At 35.8% G+C, this 15,279-nt stretch overlaps 1 protein-coding gene across 1 annotated transcript; it reads right to left on the reverse strand.

Moving 5' to 3' along the window:
• Positions 1-473: 473 nt before the first annotated feature.
• On the reverse strand, positions 474-2,454 carry LOC142352174 (uncharacterized). Its single transcript, XM_075404579.1, has one exon. It carries the CDS (start codon positions 1,946-1,948, stop codon positions 800-802), a length of 1,149 nt encoding a protein of 382 aa, XP_075260694.1. The 5' UTR covers positions 1,949-2,454; the 3' UTR covers positions 474-799.
• Positions 2,455-15,279: the final 12,825 nt, after the last annotated feature.

Below are 15,279 nucleotides of genomic sequence, written 5' to 3' on the forward strand. Positions count from 1 at the left end.
GATAAAAGAAATTTATTGGGCGGCGCTCTTTGCTGTTTCTGCTGAAGTTTCAAAATCTTTCCAAAGAATATCTAGAGGTATAGCGTTTATGATTGTTTTCTTTTAAATTTTCTAAAAATTTGATACTTTTTAAATTTTGGAGAATCTGATGTTTTACAGAAACTCAAAACATAATCCAAGACGCTACATCTATTTTTTTTTCGTTCAGCAAAAGTAATTGCTTTCCCAAAAATTGAGTACAAACTATTCACGGGCAATAATTGAAATTTGATATATTCAGATTTAGCTTATTTTTCTTTTTTTAAAGCAAAAAGAAAATAATTCTATTGATTTCATATGCATTTCTAGAAATTGTTGAAAGGAAATCTCTAAAAGGTGAAAAAATATATGCTTATAAAACGATATTTGAGGCAAGAAAAAAGATACCTAAAAGATGACTAAAATCATTCAATATTTCAGCAAAAAACAAAGTATTGGAAGTGAAAAATTTATTAACAATTTTATAAACTAAGAAAAGATATTAAATTTATGACAATTTATGCCAAAAATAGACGAATAGGATGCATATGGAGGACAGTGATTAATTGTAGCAGTGCTTCAAATTCAGAACAATAATATTAAATAGCACAAACTAAAATTGAAAAATATTTTATCAACATTAGTTCAAATTCCTGTTCATGTGCCGCATATTTTAAAAGTGAAATAATGAAAGAAAATAAATAATTTTAAAAATAGCACCAAAGTTGAAATTTTGGAGGAAAACAGTTTCTAAGTGAGGTATTACTAAAAACTAGAAGTTTTAGAAAGTTTTGGGTTTCAAAAACGGGTTCAAGTTCATAGTTGCCCCACTAACAGGTGTGTTCATTGCCCCGAGAGACTGCAAAAGAGCAGCTGAAACCCCCGCTCCCGGCTGACCAATATTGGGTAGCCTAGACAAGGTTGCTAAAATTGCTGGGTTCGCTAGAAAATTGGCGGCTGCTGGGTTTGGTATCATTCCATTAAAAGTTGGCGACGTTTGCTGTGGTATCTCCGGGACCCCGTTAGGTGACAACTCCTGGGGTGACAATTTTGGAAGTCCGAGTTGAGGGGGTACCATTGGCAAGTGTCCTGGAAGAAGCGGGTTCACCGGGTTCATTGGACTGAACCCGTTACCTGGTGGGAAAACGGGCGGGTGAAATCCGTTAGGAAATGGGTAGGGTGCTGCGAACCCAATCGGGCGCCTAAATGCAAGCCTGTTTCTGTTTCCTGATGACCTTCTTCGCAATTTGCCCGTTGTTCCTCCAATGAAAACATCATCGGCTGAAGGGTCCAACATCCAATAGTTACCCTTTCCGGGGTCGTCGTAGTGTCTGGGAACTTTCACAAAACATTTGTTCAAAGATAAGTTATGCCGAATTGAGTTTTGCCACCCTTGTTTATTTTCTTTGTAATACGGGAAATTTTTGATGATGAACTCGTAAATACCGTTCAACGTCAGTCGTTTTTCGGGTGAGCTGCGAATGGCCATCATTATAAGCGCATTGTAGCTGAAGGGAGGTTTGTCGTGTTTCTTAGCCGAGTCGTCCGAAGTTTCGACTGATTCGGATTTAACAGAGGGCGCTTCCGGTTCGTCTTCGAAGTCGCTTCCGAGCTCTTGGTTGCTTAAAGTCTCGTCATCGGCGCTTGTCGGATCTTCATCAACGTCGGCAGGTATGAACTCTTCGGAACTGTTTGGATCTTCGTATTCTGTTTTCGTGAACTGTGGGTTAAACTGCAGCTTCTCCGAATGACCATTTTGTTCGTCAGGTTGAGAACCCGAATCTTTAGTTAATGTTGGGTGTTCCGAAAACTGCTCTGTTGATAAACTCAAAGTTCTCGAATTCTTACTCGAAACTTCAGAAGTTGCGTCTTTTTTAGATAAAATGTCGCATATATTAAACGACGTGAAACTTTTACGATCAACTGTCATTTTTAAGGAATATTGAAGTTTTCAAATTTTTTGAAAATTAAATAAATTTAGAATTTTCGTGGAAAAAAAAGAAAGTTTTTGTGCTTGGACACGGTAGGATGTAAGCCCAAGATAAAAATTACTTAAAATGTAAATTTAATAAGAGAATTGTATCAGTTTTTAATTCAGCCAGACTTAATGTTGCCTTTTTGTTATTATGATTTGACGTTTGTAAAATGAAGGGGTACAAAAGGATTTACAAGTTGACAACAATAACAAAGTACTTCGCTTACAACTTTGGCCACTCTCTCGACCAATCAAATTCACCGACCAATGAAAACGCTCTTTATCAAGCTGACTAGTACTGTTTAAATACTTTAAAATACTTGTGAATTATTCGCTAAGCTCCTGTTAAATTTCCAATAAAATTCTGGTCAAACTGCGCAGCTAAAATCTCCAGTTAGTGGCCAGTTTATAATAACTAGATATAAATCCAGCGGTGATAATCCCTAACTAACGAATAGCACAACTTAATAATGGAAAATAATTATAAACAGTGCGTTGTATGTTATTGGTACGGGTTATTAAATTAACGCCATTTTAATTACTGGTTCGCTAGGTGGTTTTGTTTTTGTATTTGCCCACTAAAGCCCCGTTAATCCTAATTAGACCACTAATTGCTTCAAAATAGCTCTGGTATTACTGGAAATGCAGACACAATAGGCGCCGTTCAACGTTTCAAAAAAGATATTCCCCATATTTGGAAATAATGGTTCCGGCGGAAATTGCTATTTTTTGCAAATATTCCTTTTCCTCAAGTAGAAAGCTATAACTCATTCGGATGTTAGAAAAAAAAACTTTTCACTATTTAACCGACTGTGGGGAATTTTCTCCATGTTCATTTGAAAGAACTTGGAAACAGCTGTTTTTCAAATAGTTAGAAAAAGCACATAATACTTCAAATTAAAGCACAGTAATTGATGTTAAATATTATGTTAAGTAATTGAAATTAAATATTTTTTAAATCTGATCAATTACAGCTTGCATTTATGAAAATAGCAAGCACTCTTGGTAGAACTAGATTGCAGAAACGTAAGGTTGTAAAATTTGTGTTAAAAAATCATAAATTTTCCCTCTATGTAAGACATACAATTTCCCTAAAATGGCTAATAGCTGATCTCAAATTAAAATAAATTAATCCGGTCAAATACAGTCACAGTAACTGTATGAATAATATCTCCAATGCGAGGGACCAATATTAGGTCTAACTCGCCATTCGTCAAGTGTCTAACGTGAAAAAATCGACTTACTTTTTAGTGCACTACAAAACTTCTCTAGATCGGAGAAAATTATGTGAAAAACAATTGCAAGTTGTTCTATGATCACTAAAAAACACATGGCCTTTGATTACAAAGTGACTTTTACGAAGTTCGAAGAAATTATTTTAAACGTAGACCGTCAAATATGAAAAATATTTAATTTGATACCCTACTATAAACTATGCAAAATATCAGTACAGCTATAATCATGATCTGACTCAAGGTTTAAAGCGCCAAAACTTTTGCCAGCCTAATATTTTCAGAGAGAATCAACATTTAATAAAGGAAAAATTAGACAATTAGTGGTATCACAATGGGAGACAAATTGAAAAAATTTGAAGACGTCACTTGCTGACCACTGGCGATCAATTGAATGAAAACATTACAACCAGGACGCATTCCTTAGTAATTGTTCCGACCCACTTCAGTGGGGGAAGAACTATATACTCAAACGGTTTGTTTTTAGTTCAGACAATTTTCATATATTCATCGTAGAGGCTTGTGAGTGGTATCATTAGAAAGCCTGTCCAGCGTAGAATGTGGATTTAAAAAAGATTTTTTTTCGACTTTGCTTTTTACAGGGACTTATCGAGGTTTAAAGTTTTGTAAATAGTAGACAGAAATCCGTCGTTTTGTCCACATTTTCCCTATTTTGGACAAAAATTTTCCTCAATTTTGCTAAAAGTTGTAAAAAATGATAAAAACAATATCATTAAAATTAGTAAAAATATATTTAAAAAGTTTCCTGAATTTCGTTTTTTTTCCACACAGTTATAGAGGTTTAAAGTGTAGTGAACATTTGGCTGATTTTCCTTGTTTCTGTTCACATTTTCCGTTTTTTAAGCAATCTTCATGCCAGTTTTGCTAGAAATATGTTAAAATTGATAAAGATAGTGTTGATTGTCTTACTTCTAAACACAAGAGCGTTTTTCAACTGTTTGGTTCAATTTTTGGGCTAAAGCTTTTGATAAAGTTGTCAAATTTCAGTCTTTTTTCCATCAAAAATGTCTCGAAAAAGGCTTTTGTAATCCAATTTGTTTAAATTTACAGTATCAAAACTTCTAAGGATTGATGACAAAAAATTGGTGCCTCAAACACAGTCTAGTTTTAATTGTGGATACTTTCAGAGAGCACTCGAATTAAACGTGTTCCGGTTATTCGCTAATTTACCACTTTATTTAAGCACAATGCACGATTTATGTTTGATAGAGTGACTTTTACGTCAATGATTCCATATCCATAATATTCGGAACGATAAAGTCTTCTTAATAGACAAACGGCAATGCTCAGTCCAGATTTGGTCTAATCGTTGTTTCTTACAGTCCAAAACAACTGATTGTAACCAGTCGAAGTTTTTATTAAGAATGCTCGCGTTTCTTCCCTTGTTTACATTAACTGCTCCAGAAAAACAATGAAAATCAAAAAGTACTTGTGGCCAGTGTAATTGATTTCCTTCTTACGGTTTTTGCTTTTTAGTCGAAAGCTTATGCTCGTTTTGACTTTTAAAACATGAAGAATGATTTTTTGAGCTTTGCCACTTTCATTTTTCTTGGTCAATTTCTAGCTAAAGATCAGCAAAAAAAGGTCACATCGGGATTCTAATCAATCAAAATTTAACACGTTCTGCGACCTTACACTTTAAGTAATCGTTTTTCTGCTTTGATACTACAAATTTTTGTACAATGTTTATAGTTTTTGACATTTTCCGGTAATTTAATTTCTTTTTACGCTCTTGTCACTTTTTTGATTTTCAAGTGTTGTTTTCTGGGCATTTTAAAGGAGGGCACATTTGGACATTTGAAGGCACATTGGTTTGTTGGTAATTAGATCATTGTTTTAGCTGCTTAGACTCTGTCTTCTAGAAAATTTAAAGATTTTTTTTGTTTTTGATCGTTTTTTGTCGTTTTTTTTTGTAGTCATTTGACAAGTTGTGGTTTATTACAGGTCATGAAAGTGTAAAAATATATTTTTTAAATTCACATTTTGCTCTTGATTTTTCATTCATGTTATCTATTCTCAATAAATATAGGCTTATGGGCTGTTTATGAACCTATTAGCGACGAAGAAAACTACAATCGATCATATGGCCGCTTTGGTGGATCGTTTATTGTTTTAACGGCCTCGATACCTGTTTTTTTGCAAAAGAATAAATTGTTGTCTGATTTTCGTTCTTGTTTGTCATTCTCTGTGAATTCGAATTAGACACACTGCATCATTGGAGGTCACAGCGGCTTGCTTTGAAAGAACTTTTTCCTGATTTCATTTGATAGCAAAATTCTTCATGACTTTGGAATCAAAAGTTTTAAAACATTTATAAAGGTATTTTTCAAATTTGAACCAACCTGGCTGTTTTTTGTCTACATGTTATCTTAACTACGAATTGAATATTGAATTATTTGTCGTAACGAAATGCACAATTGAACAAATCTAACGTTTTTAGTGCAATGCTTATTGTTTTTCGCCTTCAATACCAGTTTCTTCGCAAAATAAATGTTTAGTTTTGGTTTTTCCTATTTACCGTTATTTTTGAATGTGAATGACACATTCTTGTTGACGGCCAATCCCAATCCTTTTTTTTCGAAAAAAAAACCCTATTCAGTGGTTCCAGTTGTTATCTATTTCTTTGATGACTTTGAAAACGATAGTTTTTGAAAAATTTTTATGATATATGTTTTTTTAAACTTCTCTATTTGTTCTTTTTAGGAATTGTGTCACCCAGTCTCATTGTTCAGCTGTCAAATATCTCGCTATTGGGTTTCGACGAGTAGGTCATTGGCTATATCTCAATTTTTACTGACTAGATTATGGCTTCGACGCCATTTTTTTGCAAAATTAAAGGAATTTTTGTTTTTTGTCTGAATTTGACGATTTTATTTGTAGACGTCCAACATATTCCGGCAGTTAACAGGTCTCAATGTCTTTATTTTACAATAGGAATGCAAAAAAAATCTATTCAAAATTTCAATTGACATCTAATGGATTTTATGAATTATATCTTTTGGAAAAGACAAACGGTTTTCTGTCAATTCGTCTTTTTTGTGCATTTTCTTTGCTTGTTTCCTCTCATCAAAGACTGGTCCCATGTTTCATCTAAAGAAAAACAAGCTAGTTTGTTCAATTTAAGTTTTTTTGAAACTCTGTTTCGACTTTGTAATTATTTAGTTTTTTCTTCAAAAAAATCGATATAATTGGCCCAATAGGGCGGCATTATTTACTTTAATATGTATTTTGAGCTAGAGACCATTTTTTTCATACTCAAGTTATTGTTGATCAATATGTGAGAATTTTTGAAAGTTTTCTATCTCTTCCTGTTTTGGTGAACATTTGAGCCAAAATCGTGGATATGCGGGGTCGGAACCTTATGTGCGAAAGCATATTTTTGAGCCCTCTTGTCTTTTATACTGACAGTGCCAATGATCAGAGCCAAATAAAACCAAAACAAAAAAAATTATATGTCGTGAAAAACCGAATTCAACGAAAGGGTCACATAATTAGAAAATACACTTGCCTGACAAAACATTTTAATTTTCGTGTTAAATGCATTTTTTTTCAACAAGGATCCTGATACTATATAGCAGAATTGAAAATTTTGGCTCGGGAATATAAGAAAATACTAGTTAAATTAGCAGACCGACTTAAATTTTTCTCAATGTCCAGAGTATTTCATACGACGAGAAAAATTATCGTAAAACTGATACGCTGAAATGCACTGAGCCACCTCTGAAGAAACATTGAGTTACAGATTTCTTTGCAGAGAACAAAATCAGGTCTGAACTAAGTAATGGTTACGTGACTCTGCTTGAAGTCACTGAAAACTTCTGGCGTTTATCGAGAACCGCGAAGCGGTTGGAGATATTGAGTCAAAATTTCAAAGTAAATTATGCAGAGTCACGCAACCATACTTAAAACACGAAACGCGCACGTTTGAATATGACGAGAGTCAACGAAAGTCAACTTCTGGATAAGTAGCAACTTCTGGCATTTCAAATTTGCACTGAAGACTTTCGGCATTTTAAAAAGTGCACGTGAGTGTTTTGTTAATTTTGAAACTTATATTTAGTTGATCTAAGAATTATATTTTTAAAAACTGTCTAAAAAATTACAGCAAACAATATCAAACGTAGCTCACCGCAACTGGTTTTTACAAATTTGCTCAATCACAAAATGGTTCACTTCGTTCCAAAAATGATCAATTTTATACCAAAATCTGTGATTGCTTTAGATTTTAATACATTTTATTTATCTCCCTAGAACAGAAACTTTCGTACAGACGGCACGTAAAACAAACGAAAATATTGAAAATTTTTCAAAAACGCCCGCGTATAAATGCGGTAAAATGAATTTTTCGGATGTAGGCTTTTCTGTATTATTTCTCTCTCTAGAGCATCGTCTCGTTAGGAAAAAAGAACAGCACTATAAACTCTAAATTCATTAGAAAACTCGAGCAACTTTCAACAAATATTAGCAAAATTTGTAGCCAGCATTGGAAAAATACCCGTTCGTTGCAACATCTCCTTTATCAGCCCATTTAAACTGAAATTTTAGCGCTTTATATTCATAAAAGGAGCATAGTAGTGAATGAGCAAAATAAAGAGTCTGCTTGGATAAGTTTTACGGTCATTGTGGCCCTTCTGGTGCTATACTGATCTTCACATGTCGACAACTACTTCGCGAAGTCAATTCTGCTGTGTTTTAGGAAGCATGTTTATGTTAATATCTTAATTTTTGTATTTTCAACAAAGCGGGTGGGCTTTTTCAATAATTGTGCCTGCCTGGATATTGTCGTGTTCATAATATATTTGGAACAATTACATGTTGCGTATATATGAATAGAACAGTTATTAACTACGCTGTTGAAAATTTTCTTCAACATTATGCAAATCAGTGATTACAATTTAAACGGGCCATTCGGTATCATTGTGCGGTCAAAACAATTCGCTAGACAGAACAGACCCTAGGACAGACCGTTGATCAAAACCCATTTAAACGTGTAAAAGCATCCAATAGAATTTATAATTTATTCGTTTCTTTTTCCTGAACGGAAACGAAACTGAGAAAACAATGGAAAAAACCGCCGATTCAGAGATAGAGTTAATAAAATTAGTTATATGAAGTAATGTGATCATCTAGAAATAGATATTGGCTAACAATGATAGGCTATTATTTTGAAAAAAAAACCAGTCAATGCAGCACACATTTGTACAATCGACAAGGAACCAGCTCTTAGTCTTTTTCCTTCTTGTGAATAAAAAAATGTTTTTTGATATTTTACCAAGCATGGAGAAACGACGAACTATACAACAGCTACGAGGCTAGTCAAGAACACCAAAAACAAGCATTAAAACAAGCAGAGCCAGCACAAGACATTCCAGGCGCTTGAATTGGCTTCCAACAACAAGACGAATCAATTGACCTTTAAGGAAAGACTCACAGCTTAAAAACTTAAGGAAAAACTCAAGTAAAAACAGCTGAAATCATCCATTCCCAAATCAAACTTTCTCATTTATTTATTGATGCCTTTTAAATTGATTGAACTCGATTGTACATACATTAATAATAATACAGGCTGGACTTCTTGGCCTTGAATTCTTGGCTAGACCAAACAGACAGAAATATGGGTATTGGCTAGACCGAACAGACTGAAATATGGGTATTGGCCAGACCCAACAGACCGAAATATGGGTATTCGCCAGACCGAAGAGACGAAATATGGGTACTGGCCAGACCGAAAAGGCCGAAATGTGGGTATTGGCCATACCGAACAGACCGAAATATGGGTACTGGCCAGAAAGAAAAGACCGAATTGTGGGTTTTGGCCATACCGAAAAGACCGAAATATGGGTATTAGCCAGACCGAACAGACAAAATATGGGTATAGGCCAGACCGAAGAGACGAAATATGGGTACTGGCCAGACCGAAAAGGCCGAAATGTGGGTATTGGCCATACCGAACAGACCGAAATATGGGTACTGGCCAGACCGAAAAGACCGAAATGTGGGTTTTGGCCATACCGAAAAGACCGAAATATGGGTATTAGCCAGACCGAACAGACGAAATATGGGTATAGGCCAGACCGAACAGACGAAATATGGATATTGCCCAGACCGAACAGACTGAAATATGGGTGTTGGCCGTACCGAACAGATCGAAATATGGGTATTAGTCATACCGAACAGACCAAAATATGGGTATTGGCCAGACCGAATAGACAAAATACGGGTATTGGTCAGACCGAATAGACAAATTATGGGTATTGGCCAGACCGAACAGACCGAAATATGGGTATTAGTCATACCGAACAGACCAAAATATGGGTTTTGGCCAGACCGAAAAGACAAAATATGGGTATTGGCCAGACCGAACAGACCGAAATATGGGTATTCGCCAGACCGAACAGACGAAATATGGGTACTGGCCAGACCAAAAAGACCGAAATGTGGGTATTGGCCATACCGAACAGACCGAAATGTGGGTATTGGCCTGACCAATCGGACCAAAATGTTGGTGAGAAATTGACCGAAGAATGCCATTGGCTAGACGGAACGCGCGACCCAAACTTTTTCCACATTAACGGTCGCACTGGACCCCCCTGTCCGCAACCCAAGTTGGTCTGTTCATAACTCTCTTGGGTCGCCGACCTCTAAAGTGAGTGTTATGTTAATTTTGAAACTTATATTTAGTTGATCTAGGAATTATATTTTTAAAAACTGTCTAAAAAATTACAGAAAACAATATCAAACGTAGCTCACCACAACTGGTTTTTACAAATTTGCTCAATCACAAAATGGTTCACTTCGTTCCAAAAATGATCAATTTTATACCAAAATCTGTGATTGCTTTAGATTTTAATACATTTTAATTATCTCCCTAGAACAGAAACTTTCGTACAGACGGCACGTAAAACAAACGAAAATATTGAAAATTTTTCAAAAACGCCCGCGTATAAATACGGTAAAATGACTTTTTCGGATGTAGGTTTTTCTGTATTATTTCTCTCTCTAGAGCATCGTCTCGTTAGGAAAAAAGAACAGCACTATAAACTCTAAATTCATTAGAAAACTCGAGCAACTTTCAACAAATATTAGCAAAATTTGTAGCCAGCATTGGAAAAATACCCGTTCGTTGCAACATCTCCTTTATCAGCCCATTTAAACTGAAAATTTAGCGCTTTATATTCATAGAAGGAGCATAGTAGTGAATGAGCAAAATAAAGAGTCTGCTTGGATAAGTTTTACGGTCATTGTGGCCCTTTTGGTGCTATACTGAACTTCACATGTCGACAACTACTTCGCGAAGTCAATTCTGCTGTGTTTTAGGAAGCATGTTTATGTTAATATCTTAATTTTTGTATTTTCAACAAAGCGGGTGGGCTTTTTCAATAATTGTGCCTGCCTGGATATTGTCGTGTTCATAATATATTTGGAACAATTACATGTTGCTTATATATGTACAGAACAGTTATTAACTACGCTGTTGAAAATTTTCTTCAACATTATGCAAATCAGTGATTACAATTTAAACGGGCCATTCGGTATCATTGTGCGGTCAAAACAATTCGCTAGACAGAACAGACCCTAGGACAGACCGTTGATCAAAACCCATTTAAACGTGTAAAAGCATCCAATAGAATTTATAATTTATTCGTTTCTTTTTCCTGAACGGAAACGAAACTTAGAAAACAATGGAAAAAACCGCCGATTCAGAGATAGAGTTAATAAAATTAGTTATATGAAGTAGTGTGATCATCTAGAAATAGATATTGGCTAACAATGATAGGCTATTATTTTGAAAAAAAAACCAGTCAATGCAGCACACATTTGTACAATCGACAAGGAACCAGCTCTTAGTCTTTTTCCTTCTTGTGAATAAAAAAATGTTTTTTGATATTTTACCGAGCATGGAGAAACGACGAACTATACAATATCTACGAGGCTAGTCAAGAACACCAAAAACAAGAATTAAAACAAGCAGAGCCAGCACAAGCCATTCCAGGCGCTTGAATTGGCTTCCAACAACAAGACGAATCAATTGACCTTTAAGGAAAGACTCACAGCTTAAAAACTTAAGGAAAAACTCAAGTAAAAACAGCTTAAATCATCCATTCCCAAATCAAACTTTCTCATTTATTTATTGATGCCTTTTAAATTGATTGAACTCGATTGTACATACATTAATAATAATACAGGCTGGACTTCTTGGCCTTGAATTCTTGGCTAGACCAAACAGACAGAAATATGGGTATTGGCTAGACCGAACAGACTGAAATATGGGTATTGGCCAGACCCAACAGACCGAAATATGGGTATTCGCCAGACCGAATAGACGAAATATGGGTACTGGCCAGACCGAAAAGGCCGAAATGTGGGTATTGGCCATACCGAACAGACCGAAATATGGGCACTGGCCAGACCGAAAAGACCGAAATGTGGGTTTTGGCCATACCGAAAAGACCGAAATATGGGTATTAGCCAGACCGAACAGACGAAATATGGGTATAGGCCAGACCGAACAGACGAAATGTGGATATTGCCCAGACCGAACAGACTGAAATATGGGTATTGGCCGTACCGAACAGATCGAAATATGGGTATTAGTCATACCGAACAGACCAAAATATGGGTATTGGCCAGACCGAATAGACAATATACGGGTATTGGTCAGACCGAATAGACAAATTATGGGTATTGGCCAGACCGAACAGACCGAAATATGGGTTTTAGTCATACCGAACAGACCAAAATATGGGTATTGGCCAGACCGAATAGACAAAATATGGGTATTGGCCAGACCGAACAGACCGAAATATGGGTATTCGCCAGACCGAACAGACGAAATATGGGTACTGGCCAGACCGAAAAGACCGAAATGTGGGTATTGGCCATACCGAACAGACCGAAATGTGGGTATTGGCCTGACCAATCGGACCAAAATGTTGGTGAGAAATTGACCGAAGAATGCCATTGGCTAGACGGAACGCGCGACCCAAACTTTTTCCACATTAACGGTCGCACTGGACCCCCCTGTCCGCAACCCAAGTTGGTCTGTTCATAACTCTCTTGGGTCGCCGACCTCATTCTGGGAAATATTAAAAAAAGATTGATATTCAAAGTGTGCCAAAGACTGGACAATTGTAGTAGAAGTTTACTGGCAAATCCGAAATGCTCAGCTCATTAATCATAAATTGAATTTATTCTCAATGACATCATATTCTATAACATACCCCATGTGCCCTAAACAACTTGAGCACATTCAATTTTTTGGTACTTTGTTATCCACCGGCACCCACTCCCGATTCGAATAGGGTTTTATAGTGAGATTAACCAATGTATTTTCTTGGCATGCGCACGTCACTGGCAACCAAATCGAACTTTTTAGTAATATTTTTAACTTTAATTGGGAAAATGTCAATCAGGCAAGTGGAATGGGCGTGGGATTTCACCCAATTATTTTCAACACCTGAATCACAACAGCCAAACACACAAGCACTGATAAACAAATAAACCCGATTGACACATTTTAACTAATTTCATCCCGATTGATAGCCCCCCGACTAGATCCCCGGGAGGCGCGACTTAGGCAGGAATTGTGGGAGAGAAGAGGTCTTCTTTGATCCACAGGAGTTTAAATTGGGATAAGATAAACAAGAAAACAAATCCCGTCACTAATTCCCACTTTTCTGCATCATTTCACAAAATCTCCCATTCTTAAATTCACGCACCTGTAGACACACTGTGTCCATACACAGCAACATCCGTGAACAACTTTGAAAAGGTGTGTTTTTTATTGGGCGAGTTACGATTTATTTTGTCTTTTTATTGTAATTGTTGTGTATGTATTTGAGCGATTTATATATCTTTGCCCTGCTAATTTCACCCCCTTTTGGGCAATTAATGCTGCCTGATTACACCCATACTTGAGTTTGGATAGGTGATATTACAACTCATAATAGCCCAAAGGAACAATGCTCTTATCATTCTTACAACCACTTAGGGGGGAGACTTACTGGGAGCTTACCTGTTCCTCATAATGTCAAGCCAGTGTCCGCTTAGTCGAATCGTCACATTAGCCGATTCCCCCGTGTTGAAAAGTCCGCACATTTTCACCGCATAATTATATGACAAATGCGATGAAATTTCGATTAAAATGCCGAACGAGCTGAATATTGTGTTTGATTAGCTGAATATCAGTTGAACATCTCTTGCATAAATTTCGGAAAAATCTTTGCTCCGTGTCATTTCAATTGAAATACGTCATTGGACATATGTTTACTATTCATAAAACATAACAACAATGATCAATAGTTCGTCATTTGGACTTAAAAGGACATTTTATACAATTTGGAACTTTATAGAACTCTGGAACAAGTAAACAGTAGCCTCGTAGATTATATTTAGCAAGCTGCCCACTAAGAGGGGGGGGGGGGGGGGGGGAGGGGGGGGGGTACATACTAAAATTTGTAAAAGGCGTGTTTCAACCAAAATCACTTTGAAATTCTAGCTTACATCTCGAACCGGTACGCTGTTCCCGATTAAAGCCAGATTTCTCAGTCTTTCAATTCTTGACAATTAAATAAGAATTTGGTATTTTTCCAAGTCTAAAAATTTAATTTATACCTCCTTGTGGCTTTTGGTCCATAAATTCCTGAAAACTGGTTTATCCGTTGGCTCTGCTTTGGAAACTCCCGCTTTGAAATTCAAGCTGATGGAATTTCAGAATGCTCCCTAGTATTTTAACATGGATAATAAATGAGTTGAGAACTGAACAAAAAATTATATTTAATTAATTTTATAATAATTATATAATTATTAGAAAGTTATAGATGATCAGAGCTAGCTTGAGCACGCACCTTGACAAAATATATTCTAAGATCACATCTCTTTTTAAGAAATACTTTTTTTTCGAATTAACGATCTATCTGTTAAATGATGCTCATATCTCAGTACAATCAAAATTGGGCATAGCTATTATGTAATTTGGAGCACCCCAACTAGTCTTGTAAAATTGTCACCTGGCCACTGCGATGATTGCAATTTCATTGTTGTGTCTACCTGGATGTGACAAGTTGTTTACAAATAAGACAATCAGACGCTCCACCATGTTCACGTGCAATTAAATCTCTTCAACAATGAGACGTGAAAAGGATCCCTGCGTGACTACTTCTCTCCACAACGTCAAAGTCACGTTCACACAGCGAGATTCCAGTTCATTCACGAGTACACTAACCTGTTTAGAAGTATTCTAACCTTTTCCTTTTGCCAAGTAAATAATGATGATCGTTGATTTCTTACGACTCGAGGAGTATTGGAGAAGTGTCCTCAAAAGTCAATTTTATTGGAGTGATTTTTGAAGCAGGAAATGAAACAAGTGAAAAATTTTAGAGTGGTTTGAGTGCTGAACAAAATCGGAGAGTGGAGTGAAAAGAGATTTTTTTTATCATAATGCTGTTTTCTAGAAGGCGAGAATTTCAGGTGTGAAAAAAAATTTCTCTGCGCAAGTGAAACTTTTTGATCACGAGCGGATTTTTCAAGCATTTTTTTTTCGTTTTAACTGTTTCTTTTATGTCATGGGTTTGAATGGACTATACTAATGGTTTTAGGATTGTTTTGATAAATTTTTTGGTAAGTTTTTTGTAATTAATATGAGTTTTTAGCTTATTTTGAGGATTTTCAGCTGTTTTGCTGATTTTTAGACCATTTTTGCACATTTTCGATCTTTGTTTTGTTTTATTAAGTTCTCTGAGAACTGGGACAACGCCTATTTCTTAAAAACGTTTAAGTTAGTAATTGGTCACAGTTGGCAGGCAAAAACAAAGTTTTTGTTGCGAAATTTGACAAAAGTAGGGTAACTTGTAATTATTTTTGTTAATTTATTGCAGCTTTTCTAGTTTTTTCAGAGTTAGACAGAGCCTATTATGGCTTTCAGGGTTAGACAGAGGGTTGTGAGCCTATTATGGTTTTTCTATTGTTGCTTCAGTATTTTAGTGATCTCGTATTTTTTAAAGAAATAATTTTTCATATGCATTTTTATTATAT

This window comes from Convolutriloba macropyga, chromosome 13, assembly GCF_964194025.1.
Source record: "Convolutriloba macropyga chromosome 13, txConMacr16.3, whole genome shotgun sequence".
NCBI classification, from domain to species: domain Eukaryota; kingdom Metazoa; phylum Xenacoelomorpha; order Acoela; family Convolutidae; genus Convolutriloba; species Convolutriloba macropyga.

Excerpts from the sequence above, each read along its gene's own strand:
- LOC142352174 (XM_075404579.1), bottom strand. The coding sequence starts at position 1,948 with ATGACAGTTGATCGTAAAAGTTTCACGTCGTTTAATATATGCGACATT.